Below are 19,818 nucleotides of genomic sequence, written 5' to 3'. Positions count from 1 at the left end.
AAAGAATGTACTTTTCATTTATTAAGAGTTTGCTTGGGGGGGATACACTAATGCCTAAGAATATAATGTAATATATATGACAACACAATGAAACAAGGCTATGTTTAGCGAAAAGAGGAAAAAAAAAATTGAAACTGAAGTTTAATATTTTACAAAATATGAAAACATATATACATACTATATATTAATACATATATATTCACAAACACTGGTCATTTATTCAATGTATGCCCATGCAATTACTACTTGTAATGGGGTATACATTTTACTCTCAGTTAAAAGGTTGAAGACAGTTTTCATTATTAATGAAATCTGGAGTATTCTAGCATCTTAGGCTTGGCAATCAGCTGTTGATTATTTGAAATGGGGACCATTTAGAAGAGTAGAGCATAGAAGAGGAATTGACAGTAAGTGAGTTACCATGGTTCCAAGTAAGATGTACTCTGGTACATCTGTTAAAAGAAAGGATCTATTGGAAGGGAAATGTTAAAGAAATATCAGATACTATATCATGGAATCAATATCACAATTTGCATACAGAAAGATTAGTAGGTATACAAACAGATGTGTATGAGGAAAAAAAGAAAAATATATAAATATGACTAAAGAAAAGATAATGACTTAGTGCAGTGTTTAAAGTATGTGAGAAAACGTTAACATCATTTAATAATTTATTTATTGATTAAATACGTGAGTATTTGACAATGAAAAGCTTAAGACTATTACATCTTTTTTTTTTGAGAGGGTGTGTTCTTTATTTTTAAAAGTTTCAGTTTATTCTCTGGGGCAGGAATGCGTCCAAGATTTTGACTTTAACACAGTTTCTCAGTTCCACCGATGAAACACTATAGCATCACCCCCAGAGGAAACAAGGTTTTAGATGAATGTGTTACTTATAATTAACAGAGCCTACTCGAAGACTTGAACTCTAGATATCCTTGGAGCAGTAAACAACTTTATATATATTTGTTTTTAAAAAGTATGCATCTGTGCCCGAATGATGCTAAGGGTCTTAAGAACATAGATTGTGTTTGTTAATTGAATTAATTTATTTTATTTAAGCTGAAATAATGTTGGACTTGAAGCATCCCTATCCTTACCAACATGTAACATTTTTTGATATTGTGCCGGTTATTCACTTATTCAAGACTTTGTTTCTTTTGCATGGTGGTATTTGTAATCATGATACATAGTTTCTATACAAAAATGTAAATACATGTGGCTGGTAATGTAAAGCAACTTAATTTACTAAATATAAAAATCCATTCTGCTCCAAACACTACACAAGATAGACCATATTTTGTATCATCTTTATTGGTATTATTTCAGAAATAATTCCTTATGTAATATCAATGTAAGTGCATGGATGCAAGTGTATAAATAAGTTACACATTACAATAGAATAACTGCCTAACAGTATAATCTTGAATGTTTCAATAAACAAAATATCCAATAATTAAAACAGACATTTATAAATTGTGGTTTAAAGTTTAAAGACAACACTTAATAGTGTCATTAAATGTGTCATACTGAAATGAAATACTCGTACCTCCGTTCTGACTTACTTACTTATTAATATTAAGATTCACAGCATGCTATTATCTTTTCAGACCTTCTGTTCTGTCTTCTGTCAGTGAGGTAAAGTAGGTAATGTTGATCTCTCTGAGAAAGCATAATCAGTATGCATCTATAGCACTTTAACTTTTTTAATTATTTAGTTGTGTATTTATTTAAAGGGAAGACATTATACTTTGAAAGAATGCGATGTTGTTCAAGACATTGGTTAATGGGTCATGCATCAATGCCTCCTCTCTACAGTAAACATGTTTTTGAGAAACTTAGTACAGTATTATATTGCACCTTTGCAGTTAAACATATTTTGAAAAATAGGCTATTTATACAAAAATAAGTTACTGAAACACTGTTCCCAGAGGACTTGATTTTTAAATTCTCACAACACATACAACGCACAGGGAAAAAAGTCAATATTTTAAATGCAGACAATTAACGTAATTTTAATGTGACACCTTTAATGTTTCAGATGTTTATCTGAAACAGACATTATTTTACAAATGATAAAATCACTACAAACAAATTCAACTAAACCTAAGATAAGTATTTTTGTGCACTAATTACACGTTTATGTATTATTAATGGGCAAACTATCTCATAATAACATAACAGAAATAATCATTTTTCTGACCTCCACAGCTCAAAATAGACACACAGATCTCGGTTTTGAAAGTTCTGAAAGACTTAAGATAGTCTTTTATTAATGATGATTTACCTGCGAGAGAGAGAGTGGATCAATTAATTTCTTAAGCAGAGCTAGTCCTGTGCACAACATCAAACATCTACGCATATGTTTGCTCAAAGTAGGTAGTGCTGTTCACAGATCTCTGTTTTCAAAGCTGCGAGAGACTGGGGATAGTCTTTTATTAATGATTTACCTGAGATAGAGAGAGAGTCGAACAATTAACTTCTTAAGCAAAGCTAGTCCTGTGCATCACATCAAAAGTCATAGCATATGTTTGCTCAAAGTAGGTTAAAAATGTGGCCTTGCTTATTAAATTATTTAGCTGGCCTCCCGGATGTCTGAGAAATACTTGCAAGGCAGCACTTGGTCTTTTGGAGAATGAGGCCAAGAATACTATTCGCTACATACAACTAAACTGCAACTTCTTACCAACAAAACTCATGATTTTTCCCCAGAGAACAAACTGTTAAGCCACAGATGGGATGCATTCTCCAGTAGTCATGGCTCATACCCTTTCCCATCAGTTAAAGTGTAAAGCATGATTAAAAAAAGAGTATTATGCTGATGTTAGCATCAGCAGCTAGGGGGAATATATGCCAGCTGTGTTTTGGGGAAAATATTAAGTCCAATAAATTTTCACTTTAATGCACACAGAGTCAGAAAGACCTCTAGTAAATGCAATATTCAAAGGTCAGCGTTTTTGATTAGGGCTCGGGTTTCTTTTGGGTGGTTTTGGAAAATTCTTTCCCAAAGCAAAAGGTCATCGTTCCTGGCGACCCTTCCAAACACTAACCAAAATCAACCTTTTTTCTTTAAGCGGCTTAAATCTTGATGAAAAAAGATGAAAACTCAAGAAGTCATGTCTCTAGGCCAGCTAACACCTTTATCAAACATAGAAGAGCACTTTCAATTTACACACAATCGAGAACAGATTATAAAAATTAGGTGAATACAAATTAAAATCAGATAGATTTTTAGTTATCTATTAATTTCCCACCTATGTATCTACCTCATACATCTGTTACTATTAACTCATATTGCTTTATAAGTATGTATTTATTTTGTACTTGCACATCCCAAAAAAGTAAGGCTACCTTCTCCAATTAAAATAACAAATGCAGTGTAAGGCCCTCCAGATAGTTTACTCATTAAAAGCTTTTATGTGTAGTGAAAACTTGTTCACTTTAAAAATACTGTACACTGCACTGTGTACACTTGAAAACATACAAAAGAACAGACACATATATACATATATACATATACGTATATATGTATATATACATATATACGTATATATATATATACATATATATATATATATACACATATACATATATACATATATATATATATATATATACATATATATATATATATATACATATATATATATATACACACTCACCTAAAGGATTATTAGGAAGACCATACTAATACTGTGTTTGACCCCCTTTCGCCTTCAGAACTGCCTTAATTCTACGTGGCATTGATTCAACAAGGTGCTGAAAGCATTCTTTAGAAATGTTGGCCCATATTGATAGGATAGCATCTTGCAGTTGATGGAGATTTGTGGGATGCACATCCAGGGCACGAAGTTCCCGTTCCACCACATCCCAAAGATGCTCTATTGGGTTGAGATCTGGTGACTGTGGGGGCCAGTTTAGTACAGTGAACTCATTGTCATGTTCAAGTAACCAATTTGAAATGATTCAACCTTTGTGACATGGTGCATTATCCTGCTGGAAGTAGCCATCAGAGGATGGGTACATGGTGGTCATAAAGGGATGGACATGGTCAGAAACAATGCTCAGGTAGGCCGTGGCATTTAAACGATGCCCAATTGGCACTAAGGGGCTTAAAGTGTGCCAAGAAAACATCCCCCACACCATTACACCACCACCACCAGCCTGCACAGTGGTAACAAGGCATGATGGATCCATGTTCTCATTCTGTTTACGCCAAATTCTGACTCTACCATCTGAATGTCTCAACAGAAATCGAGACTCATCGGACCAGGCAACATTTTTCCAGTCTTCAACTGTCCAATTTTGGTGAGCTTGTGCAAATTGTAGCCTCTTTTTCCTATTTGTAGTGGAGATGAGTGGTACCCGGTGGGGTCTTCTGCTGTTGTAGCCCATCCGCCTCAAGGTTGTACGTGTTGTGGCTTCACAAATGCTTTGCTGCATACCTCGGTTGTAACGAGTGGTTATTTCAGTTAAAGTGGCTCTTCTATCAGCTTGAATCAGTCGGCCCATTCTCCTCTGACCTCTAGCATCAACAAGGCATTTTCGCCCACAGGACTGCCGCATACTGGATGTTTTTCCCTTTTCACACCATTCTTTGTAAACCCTAGAAATGGTTGTGCGTGAAAATCCCAGTAACTGAGCAGATTGTGAAATACTCAGACCGGCCCGTCTGGCACCAACAACCATGCCACGCTCAAAATTGCTTAAATCACCTTTCTTTCCCATTCAGACATTCAGTTTGGAGTTCAGGAGATTGTCTTGAACAGGACCACACCCCTAAATGCATTGAAGCAACTGCCATGTGATTGGTTGGTTAGATAATTGCATTCATGAGAAATTGAACAGGTGTTCCTAATAATCCTTTAGGTGAGTGTATATATATATATAAATATATATACACACACTGTACATATACACACACATGGTTTCCCACAGAAATTTGCATAGGCAAGGTGGTCTGATACTAAATTGTTGAACGGGGGGGATCATGTATTGATGAATATGGGAATTGCATATTGCAGATGGGGTCTAGCCATGGTAAATGAGAGCAACGGGCAAAGCATGTGCGCTCGCACTTTAAAGTTCAATTTCCTTTTTTTTATTTATTTTTTCACTCAGTTTGGCCAGTTGGCACCAATTTTTGGTATATACTAGTGCTTGAGTAAGAATAACAAAACATGCTCATTTGGTTTTTGCAATATATGCCCTATATACATATAATTATGATGTTTCAAAAATCAACAGAAAGATCTCAACTAATTACATAAATTAATAAATACACAAATCAATCAATCACTTATGTGTTATTTATTGGTAACTCCCATTATGACATGAGCCCTTACAACAACAGTAGAATACTCAACGTGTCAGCGTAGAACTTTCCAAGTTCTGATTTCTCAAATCTCCATGGAAACGGAAGAATCTTCACGTACGATCAGAAACATATTTGCCATTCACTTCACATACAGCTTTGAAGAACAACTAATTTTTAACCAGAGGCATTTAAATTTATAAATGGACAAGAAACATTTTGTGGACCATGATAGACAGTGACTTAAAGAAAGTCATCAACTGTCAAAGGCAATCTTCTTCATTAAACCAGGCACTATTACTACTATAAACAAATTAATATAAAAATGGTCCAAAATGTAATCTGTCTCCCAAAGAGATGTTCATAAAGTACGCTTATGCCCCCTGTTCTTCGCTTCACCCCACCTCATGGCAGCCCTGCCCAGGCTGGATGCTGGACCCCACCTCCTGAGGAAAGCCGTCCTGTTCTGCCGCAGAAGGCTGAGACTGCTGTCCTAGAAAAAAGTTCTAGTGACCAAACCTTGACAGCACCAGTTGAGGCCGACCAAGCCTGTCATGACCGCAATACCACACCAGCACCGACTGAAGAGTCTGCCTCTTGCCAACAAACTCAGAGTGAACAAATCGAGGATCCTGTGCTAGGTGACAACCCACCATCTGCAGCAATTGAAGACCTGGCTTCTGCTCACAAAACTACAACTGCAACTAAGCAGTGTGTATCTGGTGGCTAAATGCCAACTGAGGGAATGGAAGATCTCACCAGGGCACCAACAGAGGGCCTCAAATCGAAGAAGGATAGCGGAAAGGGCATTGGCTCCTGCTTCCTTGCACCCTGGAGGGCAATGTGGAGGCGCTGGAAGATGAGCAAAAAGACCCAGCATTCTTGATGTTGTTGAAGGAAAACAGTTGAGGCACTGAAACGGGGGACATCTCAACTGCATACAGACAAAATCAGCCAGTGACTCCACTGTCCATGACTAAAGGGCAATCAAGTCCTTTCAAAGCTTAATTTTTGACCACAGATTGTGTTTTATGTGTGTACAGTTCCTTGCAATAATACATCTTTTTTAAGTATTAAAAAAAACTCTTGCACTGTCTTCATTGTAACACAACTACTGTATTTCCCATTAATTCAACCCACCTGGCAGAGTTCACAACATCTCATTTTACAAGGCCGATCAAGAAGAGCCTATTGATGGGCATTTAAAACAGAGTAGCCCCCTCCAACTTGCCCTCTCCAATCTATTTTTTGAAATTGAAAGTTTACAAACGAGAGGAGGCCATTTGACCCATCATGCTCGTTTGGTATTCATTAATAACTAAGTGATCCAAGGATCCTATCCAGTCTGGTTTTAAATGTTCCCAAATTTTCAGCTTCAACCACATCACTGGGGAGTTTGATCCAGATTGTGATGACTCTCTGTGTGAAGAAGTGTCTCCAAATTTCAATTTGTGTCCCCGGGTCATATTTCATAGCATGGCACAACATCATATCAGTATTCTCATTCATACCAGTATACTGCCCACCCCTAGTTTGAATTTACAGGTTTGATTTCAGGTTTATAGTACAAAGCCTTTAAGGAATGAGCTATAGCACATAAAAAACAGCCATCACACAATATAGTATATATATATATATATATATATATATATATATATATATACACTCACCTAAAGCATTATTAGGAACACCATACTAATACTGTGTTTGACCCCCTTTCGCCTTCAGAACTGCCTTAATTCTACGTGGCATTGATTCAACAAGGTGCTGAAAGCATTCTTTAGAAATGTTGGCCCATATTGATAGGATAGCATCTTGCAGTTGATGGAGATTTGTGGGATGCACATCCAGGGCACGAAGCTCCCGTTCCACCACATCCCAAAGATGCTCTATTGGGTTGAGATCTGGTGACTGTGGGGGCCAGTTTAGTACAGTGAACTCATTGTCATGTTCAAGAAACCAATTTGAAATGATTCGACCTTTGTGACATGGTGCATTATCCTGCTGGAAGTAGCCATTAGAGGATGGGTACATGGTGGTCATAAAGGGATGGACATGGTCAGAAACAATGCTCAGGTAGGCCGTGGCATTTAAACGATGCCCAATTGGCACTAAGGGGCCTAAAGTGTGCCAAGAAAACATCCCCCACACCATTACACCACCACCACCAGCCTGCACAGTGGTAACAAGGCATGATGGATCCATGTTCTCATTCTGTTTACGCCAAATTCTGATTAATAATCCTTTAGGTGAGTGTATATTATATATATATATATATATATATATATATATATATATATATATATATAGTGATACCATGTGGAGTTGTACATGTTGTCTGGGGCTCAGGAAACATTAGGCACAGGTATGGTGCAAAAGTGGTGAATTTATTATATTTACAATGCAGTGATCATAGTAAAAGACATACAAAATACTAAACAAAACCCTAGCTTGTCTCGAGCCTAAGCTAAACATACAACAGGTACCTAACTAAACATATAACCAATTCAACACAAACACAGTACCAGCCAGTCCAAATCGCAATCTGTAGTCCCAATCCAAGTTTACTTCCCAATTCAGTACCATGATCCAGTTTTCTTTTCTCACTCTCTCTCTCTCACACTCCACCTCCCCCACCTATGTATGCCAGGCATTCTCCACTGAAATGTGATGCATGTTTAAGAAATCCAAAATCCATATAAGGGCATAAATGAAGTCATGAATATTACAATACTGGATGAGTTTCACCTTCTGAAATAGTTTCAAAATGTCACAAAGTCTTTTCACGTGTAGTGGCAGACCATTATTAAACCAAAAATATAGATGAAAAGTTATTAACATGTTGCTAGCCCAAGCCCAGAGGGAATGAGAATCCAGAATGTGTATTTGCATATTTACACTGATTAAACATGTAATTCAAACTGCTGAATAAGACTAAACGTGGGAGCAACAGATGATCTGTAAACAAATGAGAAAACTGAGCCATTAATAATAAAATTCAATATTTTTTTAAATTATTATTCACTGTCTTACCTTAAAACATTTTGCTCTTTTAATGTCATGTAAAATGTTTTCTCATACAGCTATTTAATCTTATAAAAACATTCAACATCAACCATAAGAAAAGAATAAGCACATTATTATCTTTTACTGTTGTTGGACATCTTATGTAATTGTTTACATTTTAAGATCATTAAAATACCAGATGTCTGTTGAGACATTCATTGCCCACCCCACCCCCGTTGATCTCTATCAGTGCTGATATAACACAGGTGTTTTATGAAAGTGTGCTTTCCAAAGTATTTCGCATTTCTGTTTGATAACACTTCTCTGTACTTCGTCAGAAAACACCCTCATGACTGTCTCTGTGCAGGAATTTAATGGACAAGATTTATTTGCTGTTTATTTCACTGTTGAAAAGTCTATTTTTGCTAAGAAAACAGAGAAGCAGGAAAGGGGCTGTTTTTCGGTTGCAAAGTTCTCACCAGTTAAAGGGTGATATGTGACAAAAACAAAGCTCCACGTTTATTTTAATATCCTATTCACTTTAACAAACTGAAACCGGGACACAACAGAAAATTAAAGATTTATTATGAAGTGTATGGCTCTATAACTAAATGACCATATCACTGTCATTACAGACCTGACTTCATTCTCAATAATTAGGCTAGGTGAGGTTAATAGACAGTGATTTGAGGTCAGTTTTGCACTTATGTGGGTTCTGTTGTTAGTTATGGCTGTGCTGAATGGTTATTTGTGAAATAAAGGAGAAAAAGCAACAATTGTTTGCAGTATGTTAGTTTGTTGTTGTCAGCTGATTCATTTATCGAGAGAATGTATTTGCATGCAGGGATTTTTGTGTAATAAATATTAATCAAAACGGAGCCAGCGCTGCTAATGATGGTCCTGAATTTCAACGGATCAGTGCTGTGCTGCATCTCTGTAGTATAGGATATGAAATTACTCAGCCTAGCACTAACCAGCATAATTTGTTCAAGTAACGAAGGATATCAGAATACATCAGAAACCAGATATGTAAGTAATGTTTTTTTCTATCCTGATAATACAGGTTTCCAGAAAGATGCGTTTGATTACATTTCCATGTTATGTTGATGTTAAATTTCCTTATGAGTTGATCTTATTTATATTCAGTTATGCTTTAATGATTGCATGAAGTAATACAAAAATAAATAAACATTGGTTTTCAACAGCCATTTAGGTAGTTACTACTAAAACATATTTTCATATTATATGATTGAAGGTCCTTATACAATACATTATATATATATACAGTGAGGGAAAAAAGTATTTGATCCCCTGCTGATTTTGTACGTTTGCCCACTGACAAAGAAATGATCAGTCTATAATTTTAATGGTAGGTGTATTTTAACAGTGAGAGACAGAATAACAGCAAAAAAATCCAGAAAAACGCATTTCAAAAAAGTTATAAATTGACTTGCATGTTAATGAGTGAAATAAGTATTTGATCCCCTATCAATCAGCAAGATTTCTGGCTCCCAGGTGTCTTTTATACAGGTAACGAGCTGAGATTAGGAGCACTCTCTTAAAGGGAGTGCTCCTAATCTCAGCTCGTTACCTGTATAAAAGACACCTGTCCACAGAAGCAATCAATCAATCAGATTCCAAACTCTCCACCATGGCCAAGACCAAAGAGCTGTCCAAGGATGTCAGGGACAAGATTGTAGACCTACACAAGGCTGCAATGGGCTACAAGACCATCGCCAAGCAGCTTGGTGAGAAGGTGACAACAGTTGGTGCGATTATTCGCAAATGGAAGAAACACAAAATAACTCCCTCGGTCTGGGGCTCCATGCAAGATCTCACCTCGTGGAGTTTCAATGATCATGAGAACGGTGAGGAATCAGCCCAGAACTACACGGGAGGATCTTGTTAATGATCTCAAGGCAGCTGGGACCATAGTCACCAAGAAAACAATTGGTAACACACTACGCCGTGAAGGACTGAAATCCTGCAGCGCCCGCAAGGTCCCCCTGCTCAAGAAAACATGTACAGGCCTGTCTGAAGTTTGCCAATGAACATCTGAATGATTCAGAGGAGAACTGGGTGAAAGTGTTGTGGTCAGATGAGACCAAAATCGAGCTCTTTGGCATCAACTCAACTCGCCGTGTTTGGAGGAGGAGGAATGACCCCAAGAACACCATCCCCATCGTCAAACATGGAGGTGGAAACATTATGCTTTGGGGGTGTTTTTCTGCTAAGGGGACAGGACAACTGCACCGCATCAAAGGGACGATGGACGGGGCCATGTACCGTCAAATCTTGGGTGAGAACCTCCTTCCCTCAGCCAGGGCATTGAAAATGGGTCGTGGATGGGTATTCCAGCATGACAATGACCCAAGACACACAGCCAAGGCAACAAAGGAGTGGCTCAAGAAGAAACACATTAAGGTCCTGGAGTGGCCTAGCCAGTCTCCAGACCTTAATCCCATAGAAAATCTGTGGAGAGAGCTGAAGGTTCGAGTTGCCAAATGTCAGCCTCGAAACCTTAATGACTTGGAAGAGGATCTGCAAAGAGGAGTGGGACAAAATCCCTCCTGAGATGTGTGCAAACCTGGTGGCCAACTACAAGAAACGTCTGACCTCTGTGATTGCCAACAAGGGTTTTGCCACCAAGTACTAAGTCGAAGGGGTCAAAAACTTATTTCCCTCATTAACATGCAAATCAATGTATAACTTTTTTGAAATGCGTTTTTCTGGATTTGTTTGTTGTTATTCTGTCTCTCACTGCTAAAATACACCTACCATTAAAATTATAGACTGATCATTTCTTTGTCAGTGGGCAAACGTACAAAATCAGCAGGGGATCAAATACTTTTTTCCCTCACTGTATATATACATACATACATACATACATACATACATACATATTAGCTGTTTTCATAAATCATAGTAATGAATGAATACAACTTTACATTAGATATAATAGGAATGCCTAGACCAGTGTCTGTATGTTTCAAACAAAACTGTAGTGTAATTTATCTGATCTGTTCACGCCCTGTCATTGTGATAACCTCAATGTCTATGCTTTACCAACATCATTTTTCACAGGAAATGTATTTTGGGTTCAGAGCCTCAATAACAATGTACAGTGTAATTTGATAGTCTGTGGAAATTCTAAAACAGAATAGGCAGCTAAAGTTTAATTACCATGGGGTTTGTTTCTCTCAGTTCTTTAACATAAAATAAGCTTGTGCTGTGTGTGTGTGAGAGAGAGAGAGGGAGAGAAAGAGAGCGAGAGAGAGAGAGTGTGTGTGTGTGTGTGTGTGAGAGGGTTTGTGACGAGGGATAAACTGAACATTTCCAGCTGTTTCATTTATTGTTTCATTTATTTTCATTTTTTTGTATAACCTCCTGGTTACAATATCTAGATCTGTACATACAAAAACCAAGAGATCGTGAGAAAATAATTTTGCTGAAATTAACACTTAATATATTCCAATATGCATTATGTAGTCCAAGTTTAGTTTACTCTATAGATAAGGAGAACAGTTAATCACCCTCAACAGAGACCACTGGTTCCTCATAAGTCAAAGACAGCAGACATATTCTGAGTAATAAGAAATACATTACAAGCCCCATTCAACATATTTATGCCAACAATTATATCAAGAGACATTTTTGGAATAAACAGCTCATTTACATCTTACATGAATATCTGTTGTTTGTTTATTGTATTCACTCACTAGACACCAAGCAATAGCAGGGCTGCAGTGAAACTATAATGTAATTAAAAGAATCATAGCAACCTTCGGCCTTGTAAAGTATAAGAGTGTTAATACTGACAAGTCAAAAAGGTACTTGTTCTTTTGTGTATCTGCACCCACAAAAAAGTGCTTGCTAATAAAACTGATGGAAATTCTCTAACTATAATTCATCATCTTGGGACATTACTAAACACAACCATCAGTATTAATCCTTCACAGAGGAAAGGTTAGATCAGTTGCCAATCTCACCTTGACAAGATAACCTCCATCAGGAAGCTGTCAAGAGAAATGAGCTGACCGAGGTCTGTTAACTCAGTGTAGCATTAGGTTGAACATTTTCAGGCTGTCTGTTTTTGCTCACCAATTGTTTCTGCCAGAGGTCAGTCAATTAGGCACCTGGGTTTCATATTATCTAGAATATTGCTTTTGGTTTGAAAATATCCCTTTATGTCAAACAAAGATTCCCGTGCTATTGTCAATTGTAAAAAAAAAAAAAAGTCCCATTCCTGTCTAAACAGGAATCATTCGCTTTTAGATAGGTCAGGACTGTAATCTCTATGGTATCTGTGGAATTGTCTTCCTGGGTCTAATAAGCCAAGGATCTGTCACACTCCCAATCCATTAACATCGCCCACACTGCTCTTTTCACAACTGTAATCTAGCTTTTTTCTTTCTTTCTTTTCTGGCAGTCTCTTTTGCCATTAATGGAACTCAATGAAAAAAAGATGCCATATACACTCACTCTTAACAGCAAGCGTGAGAACCCCACTGATTTCCTTAATCCTGGTAAAATGGAACTAAAGTGACAGTAACACAATTCTGTCTTCAACCTGCAGTGACCTCTGCTGGGAGCAGCAAGACTTTTGGTAGCTGGAGCCCAAGGACCGCAGCCGCCTGCCGGATTTATTTCCTAATAGGTAGTTCTATGATTAAAAGCACTGACCCCATGTTAACTTGCTTCACACTCCCAGAGGACGGTTCCAGAAGTTGACCTCCGAAGGTTGAAACAAAAGACAGCAGTCAAGACTGTTCAGGTCAGATCGAGTCACAGCATGATAGACTCCTCGACTTTTTAGACTAGCAATGCAAAATGTCAGGAAGCCAAAATGCTGATGACAACTAGTGCATTCAGGCCTTGTCTCCTGATTATCTCCTTCTACGGTCTCTGCCCCCTTCATGTTCAGAATTTTACAACTGTGAAAACTGTGATGGCCCATGTATGTTCAGGACAATAAACATGGGCACAGTATAAGACATTAATCCAACAGTTAAGCATAGTGGAGCACAACCACAAAGTGCCTGATAAGAACAAGTGAATTATTTGATGATTTGAAACTGTCTGTCTCATTAAAGACCTCACAAAAGCTCATTATGTTCATAAGTGGAGTCCCGTCACCTACTCTACATGCCCAGCACAGTTCTGCACCTCATTTTTCTATATTTCAGTAGTTTGTATGTATTCTGTCTCTGTATAACTCTGTATAACTGAAAATAGGTATCATATACTTTGTGATCCATAGCTCCTATTTCACTCAATATTTTCACACAAATTCACACAACATGTAACATTAGAACTAAGTATATATTTTACAGTTCTTTGCTGAAAGTTGAGTTGCATTGGACAAGTGTATCAGCCAAACAACAACAACAACAATCTGACTTTAGCCTGATCTGAAATTTAACAACATTACTTCCCAGGCAGTCTACCGCCACTGCTGGAGACCTCAATGCCGCTATTCAAACTCCTATTATGATATAACACTTCTGGCAAGCTTTTGCTAACTCCAAGCCCTTATGGGTTTCCACCTCAGCCTCAGACAGAAATCCTTGAACCTCTTAAGGCCAGTGCACTTCAAACACTGGCTGTTAGACTCAATGAACCCCTGCACAGCAGAGGCTGTTGACAGCGATGCAGAAATTATTCTGCAGTCAGCATGTAAAGCAGAAGACGATGCCTTCAGTTCTGTGACCTAAAGCTTTAAAATATTAACACAGGGGAAGAACAGGTACTTGTTCTTCTGTGTTTCAAACTCTATTTAAGACACATCTGAACAAAATGTAATGGAAGGGAACACTTGGGATGTTTTGTCAATAGTTTAAAATTACTGTGCAGAGATAATAAGAAAGATAAGATGCATAATTATGTGCTCCGAAAATATGAAATCATATTCTTCAGAACTTAAGTAGAAAATACAATCTTCTCTTTTTGAAGAGAAGACTCACTTACTCCAAAAGGTAATAGATTCTTGATTGATTCAGCCAAAAATGCATTTGATTAGGGGGTGCATTCAGAATGAATCTGCAAGTGTAGATTAGGAACCTTTGTTGGAATATGGATTTCCATTTTTGTGTTGTTGTCATTGTTCACTTTCTCAAGTCGAAACGGTCCTGTTAGAGGGGAGATTGAAAATGCTTTGAATCGTACCGGCTATGTTGCGTCAATGTGAAGTGAGAGAAATGCCAGTACTCAACTTGCATAGCAAATCAATAGTACAGCTGAACCGCTTCCAGGCCTTTATTGCAATGAGAAGAATTGATTTGTCAGTTCTTTTGATTTGCATATAAATGAACAGTGAAAATATTCATCTTTGAGCTCATTCGTTATCCCCTTGCCTACTTGTTTTGCACTTCATTTGAAGACATGGCTGTATATATATATATATATATATATATATATATATATATATACACACACACACTCACAAACATACATACATACATCACAAACACATCTGCCTTCGTTTTCTCATACCCTGATTAAGTGCAATGAAAAGTCTATTTAGTATGTGTTGTCAGGGAAATCACACATATATGATTATAAACATCTAATTTGTCCACAAAAAGATTATTAAGTTTTAGACTAACACCTGTGCTAAAAGAAAAACTGCTAGTTTTAGTTTCTGTGTAAGTAAAATCGAATTATTATGTTTTCAATTAACGAAGCAAAACATGATAGTACAACAATAAAAAAGTTATTCTATAATTACATTTGCTTTATAACTTCAAGGATGTAATTAATCTTACAGAAAGTTTATTTATTAACTTAGTAAAGAAGCCAAAGTACAGTTTTCAAACTTTAATTTACAAAAACTGGAAAGGATATTATTATTATTATTATTATTATTATTATTATTATTATTATTATTATTAAGACTTAATGAAAAATTAGGAAATACTAATATATTTCTACTGTAAACACACAGTGTATACTTTGCAGTTCCCATTCTTGCTAACCCGAAAACTCTGCATGCTATCTGCCTGTTGGGGGCTATGCTTAATGTTTCAGGTAAGTAGTTTACTGATCACACATCTTCTTAAAGGTCAGCCCATAGCTGCTGGCAGATGGCAGTGCTTGCTTGTCAATTTAAGTGAAATGGCAGCATAAGTTCTGTGTCAGACACATCTACAAACGCAGGTGTGTGCAAAATCCTCTGTATTGGCGTCTCTTTCCCCCCTTTGGCCTTTAAACAATGCCATTGAAATAGATGCATTTTCTACAGAATGCTCAATTTATATAGTGACATTGTCCCTTGCATCCAGGTTAGAAGGTTTGCTAAATGTCATTACAATTGTATTTGATGTGCTCTAGTGCAGTTGACAATCTTTTAGCTTAACCAAGAATACAGATTCGTTTATTGATCTGAAAATGAAAAGGCATCCAGCAGGACACAGAGAGAGGTGCTGCAAATGTAATACGCCACTGCTAAATTGCAATCTTTACACCAAAAGCATCCACAGGGCATTTCTAATCAAAGGTATACTTATTCCTGGTCCTATCAAGCACAGCAACATCTGTCTTTATGCAGAAAGCTAAGCTACACTGATACAGTGATGACATTTCACCACAGTAGCTTTCAATGAAGGTAGTCATAATAAAATGAACACGCTAAATATTATATATAATACGCTAAAGCATATTTTAATACAAAAGGGTCTAAACACACACAGACTTGTATTCACGCAGTGCAGGCGTAAACGTTACTTTTCTCTCTATATTCTAAAGGTAAAATCCAAAGACAGTTCAGAAGGAAGAAATCTATAAATAAAATAAAATACTATCTTCTCCAGTACTGAGTAATACATATTTTGTTTTGTATTTCAAATAACTGCACTGTACATCTGTAAAACTATTACTACAGATAAAGCTTTTCATTACAAAGCAGTTCATTTCACCATGAACGTGGCACAAGACTTTTATACGACTATAATAACCAAGAGAGAAAAATAGCAAAACATATATTACGAAAGCTCAGACAATGACCAATGGGAGAAAAAAAAAAAAAAAAATCACATGAAATAATTCTGTAACCCAGCCCTCATATTTTATTAGTGCTATGTTATATCTTATTCAAATATATTATTGTAATATTAACACTGTAGTATCCATTTCAATGACATACTTCCTGCTTCTCCAGGGGACTGTAAATGATCAGGATCATCTCTAGTTAAAGAGACTGTGCGAATCACTGTCTGAGCATGAGAGATATTTGTTATTTATTAATGTATTATTTATTTACATTTTACCCTTAAGCTCTTGACAGCTAAGTCTAATTTCCAGCCTAGGGAACCCTAGTGAATACAGGTGCAGTGAAAGCAGTGAAACTGTTTGTTTCCTCTTATTTTTTCCAGTTTCACTAGGAGAACAGATTCAATGTCTAATTTGCATAGCAACACATGTCAAGTTGGCACAAACAATTTTCAATTATTTATTAGAATTTTGTTTTATTGTATTCTGGGTAACACTATACATTTTGTGCTGCTTTTTATGTTTTAGTACACTTCTTTTTAATGTTTGAAAGATGCAGAAAAATGAAGTTATAGAATACAACCAAAAAAATCTAAATGAATTCTGAACCACAGAAAATTATTATATTAAAAGTACTTCCTTCCATTGTTAAATTGGATCTATGGGGTACTACAATTGTTAACATGCTGCATAAAGATAATTACATAAACTTACTGCTGTTTAATACCTGTTTTAGTTGTCATTATTAGTTTCAGCTGAAGTCTTATTTGTGATCCACCCTATATTTAGGTCTTGATTGTTTGTAACTTGTTATTCTTGACCATGTTCTTCAAATGTGTTTTTTTCAGAAATCTTTGACAAAGCCTTCCAGGGATGGCTTTGTCCTAGTTAGTTCAGACTCCCTACGAGGGTGCTCATTAACAGAACAATCTTGTGAAATTGCATTTCACACAATTTCCAGACCACTGACAATGAATGTAAGCTATCTAGACTTTAAGAAGTCGAACAAGGAAAATACATTATTGTGGTCTGGGGGCCTGCTGTAGTGATTGGTACTGTATTTGTCTGTCTAGAGTGAATAAAATACCTTTGTCAAAAGGAAAATAACCACGAAGTATTCCATAAACATGAAATACACAAGTGGAATAATGGATTCTTAATTAAGTAATCATTGATTTTTCTCTCCAATAAAAGATAATGCTAATGCTTTTAATGACTACTATAATATTACTTTGAGATGTTTGCATTGGGATTATTCAATAAAAAAAAATCTAAATTTACATTTGATTAGCATTCTCATGTTTTTACTTTCATAATACTTCCTAACCACTCTTGCAGGTGCTTACCTGTGGATTTCGTTCCTTTCTTCTTGCCTAGTTCTTAAACAATACAATTGGATATTGTGCTCAAGAAATCTTACCTGATTGATGTGCTTCAATTTATCAATTATCTGGTTTATCACAGGGTCAGTTCCTTTCACTTTCACCTCTGGGTTGACAGTTTGAGCTTTAATACCATTGCCAACTACACGGAGGGTATAACTGAAAAAGAAAAGAAAAATACCATTGTTTCCTTTAAATACTTTTGATTTGCAGCAACAATTAGGACAATTGTAAGAATTAATGGGTCCTATGAATCACTGGGTACAAAGCTTTAATGTGAAGTGTGAAGAGTATTTACACACAGTTTATTCCTCACAATCAGACTCAAGGATGTCTCAACAGATGTTTCTTTGTACATAATTGATCAAACACGATACTCTACCCTCTTTAGATCGTTTTATCAGTGCCAACGATTGGCACGTCTGGGAGTGTTGGCCTCATATTAAATGAAATGATTCAGTAAACATTCAAAGGTATAACAAATCCATTTACCTATGGAAATCAAGTGGGGGAAAAATAAGATGCATAACACTATGACATTGAAAACATGAAAATTAAACCATGTGTAAAAAAGAGACAAAAGATAAACGCAAGACAGTACATCAGTTGATCAAAAGGAAGGCACAGAAAGATTGATACACAGTAAATCAGTATTATGGAGGGTGTACTGAATTCAATCATAGCCACAAGGAGAAATAAGAAAGGATGAAGAGAAGATGAACTAGATTTTTCAGAACACATCTTTTCCTTTTTGTGTTGGGGGTGGAGAGGTGTAGGATTTGTCTGACACTAAATATATGCAGCAATTTGTCCTAAGAAGACAAACAGCCACTGACATTGACCAACTGCTACACGCTGACCTTGAAAGAGACATGTGAAGAGTAAAATGCATACAAAAAGTTTACACACCCTCTTACCTCTTTAATTAAAAATATTACATTTTATTACTGTTATTTCCTCAAAGGCAATCTTGAAAATCATATTACATTTTCAATAAGTTATCCTTTAACTGTAAGAGAAAGAAAAAAAATGTTCTTTAACTTCCTGCTTAACATAAATTGTGACATTGAATAGAATAGTTATTCACATGGCTTGTTAGTTTTGATGTACTAATAAATGCACAAAATCATTCAGTGGGTATTGTAATTAAAAAAATAACCAACAAACAAGCAAATTGACAGAATAGAGGTTGGTGGGTGTTTTAGCATGCTTCTGAAATGATTACAATACCTCTACATCCCTGTTCATTTCATTAATTGATGCTTAAATTAATACAGCATCAAAGAGACAGACCCATCAAATTCCCGAGGGAAAACCGAATCCCACATTCAGTGCTCCACCAATGATTCAAGCCCCAAAGCCCTGGCATGATGGCTGCCTGAGGCATTAAGGGTATCCACAGAACAAGTGATTTATGCTCCTGGCTTGTTCCAGTGAACTGTATACTGTGCTGCAGGCATTAGCCAGGCAGCAGTATCGCGTACAGTACAAGACAATCTGAGTCTGTACTAAAGCAGGCAGGCTAATGTAGCCATTATGCTGTCTCTCGTGAGAAACAGCAGGATTTATGTACTTATTAATTTATTTATTTATTTATTTGAAGTCTCTTGGAGTTCACCTGCATGTGTAACTATATACAACACACAAAGGGCCAATTTACATAGACTATTAGAGGACCCAAAATTACAGTGCTGAAGTAGTGTGATGTGACAAACTACATCCAAATATGTTTGCAGACTGTCCCGGTTCTGCGCCTGGTTCATTCATCCTTGTTAGTTTGCAAGTGAAACTCTGATTGCTGGGGTGACAGTCTAAGTGGCTGATGGATAGAGCCCCCCCAAGTACCCACTGAGGTAGAGGTAATTACAAACACCTCACCCCTACACTGCTGCCGATCAGAGGTAAAGCCTAGCCTGAGTTTAAGTCAGTTCAATGAACTATTGGATTTTGTGGGGAGATTTGCAGGCGTGAGATTTCAACCTGATTGGTCGCTTCTTAGAAAATGTATTGTGTTTTGTTAGGCATAATCAGACTATTTTGAATGGATTCAATACTTCTTCAGGGAGAAATTACAGGTCTGAAAGTAGCAGATGGTTAACTTGAAACACTAGCTGGAGAGGCTGCAGTAGC

The 19,818-nt window shown here is 36.6% G+C and overlaps 1 protein-coding gene across 1 annotated transcript in view; it reads right to left on the bottom strand.

Annotated features, from left to right (window-relative positions):
* gpc5a (glypican 5a) overlaps positions 1-19,818 on the bottom strand; it is a 191,749-nt gene that overhangs the window by 96,474 nt on the left and 75,457 nt on the right. Inside the window, exon 6 of the mRNA XM_066706694.1 lies at positions 17,727-17,847. Within this exon, the coding sequence (XP_066562791.1) occupies positions 17,727-17,847 (121 nt within the window). The remainder of the gene's footprint in view (positions 1-17,726; positions 17,848-19,818) is intronic.

The sequence above is a fragment of the Amia ocellicauda genome, chromosome 6, assembly GCF_036373705.1.
Source record: "Amia ocellicauda isolate fAmiCal2 chromosome 6, fAmiCal2.hap1, whole genome shotgun sequence".
NCBI classification, from domain to species: domain Eukaryota; kingdom Metazoa; phylum Chordata; class Actinopteri; order Amiiformes; family Amiidae; genus Amia; species Amia ocellicauda.
The sequence above is the reverse complement of the archived record's forward strand: the minus strand, read 5'-3'. Positions and strand labels throughout refer to the sequence as shown.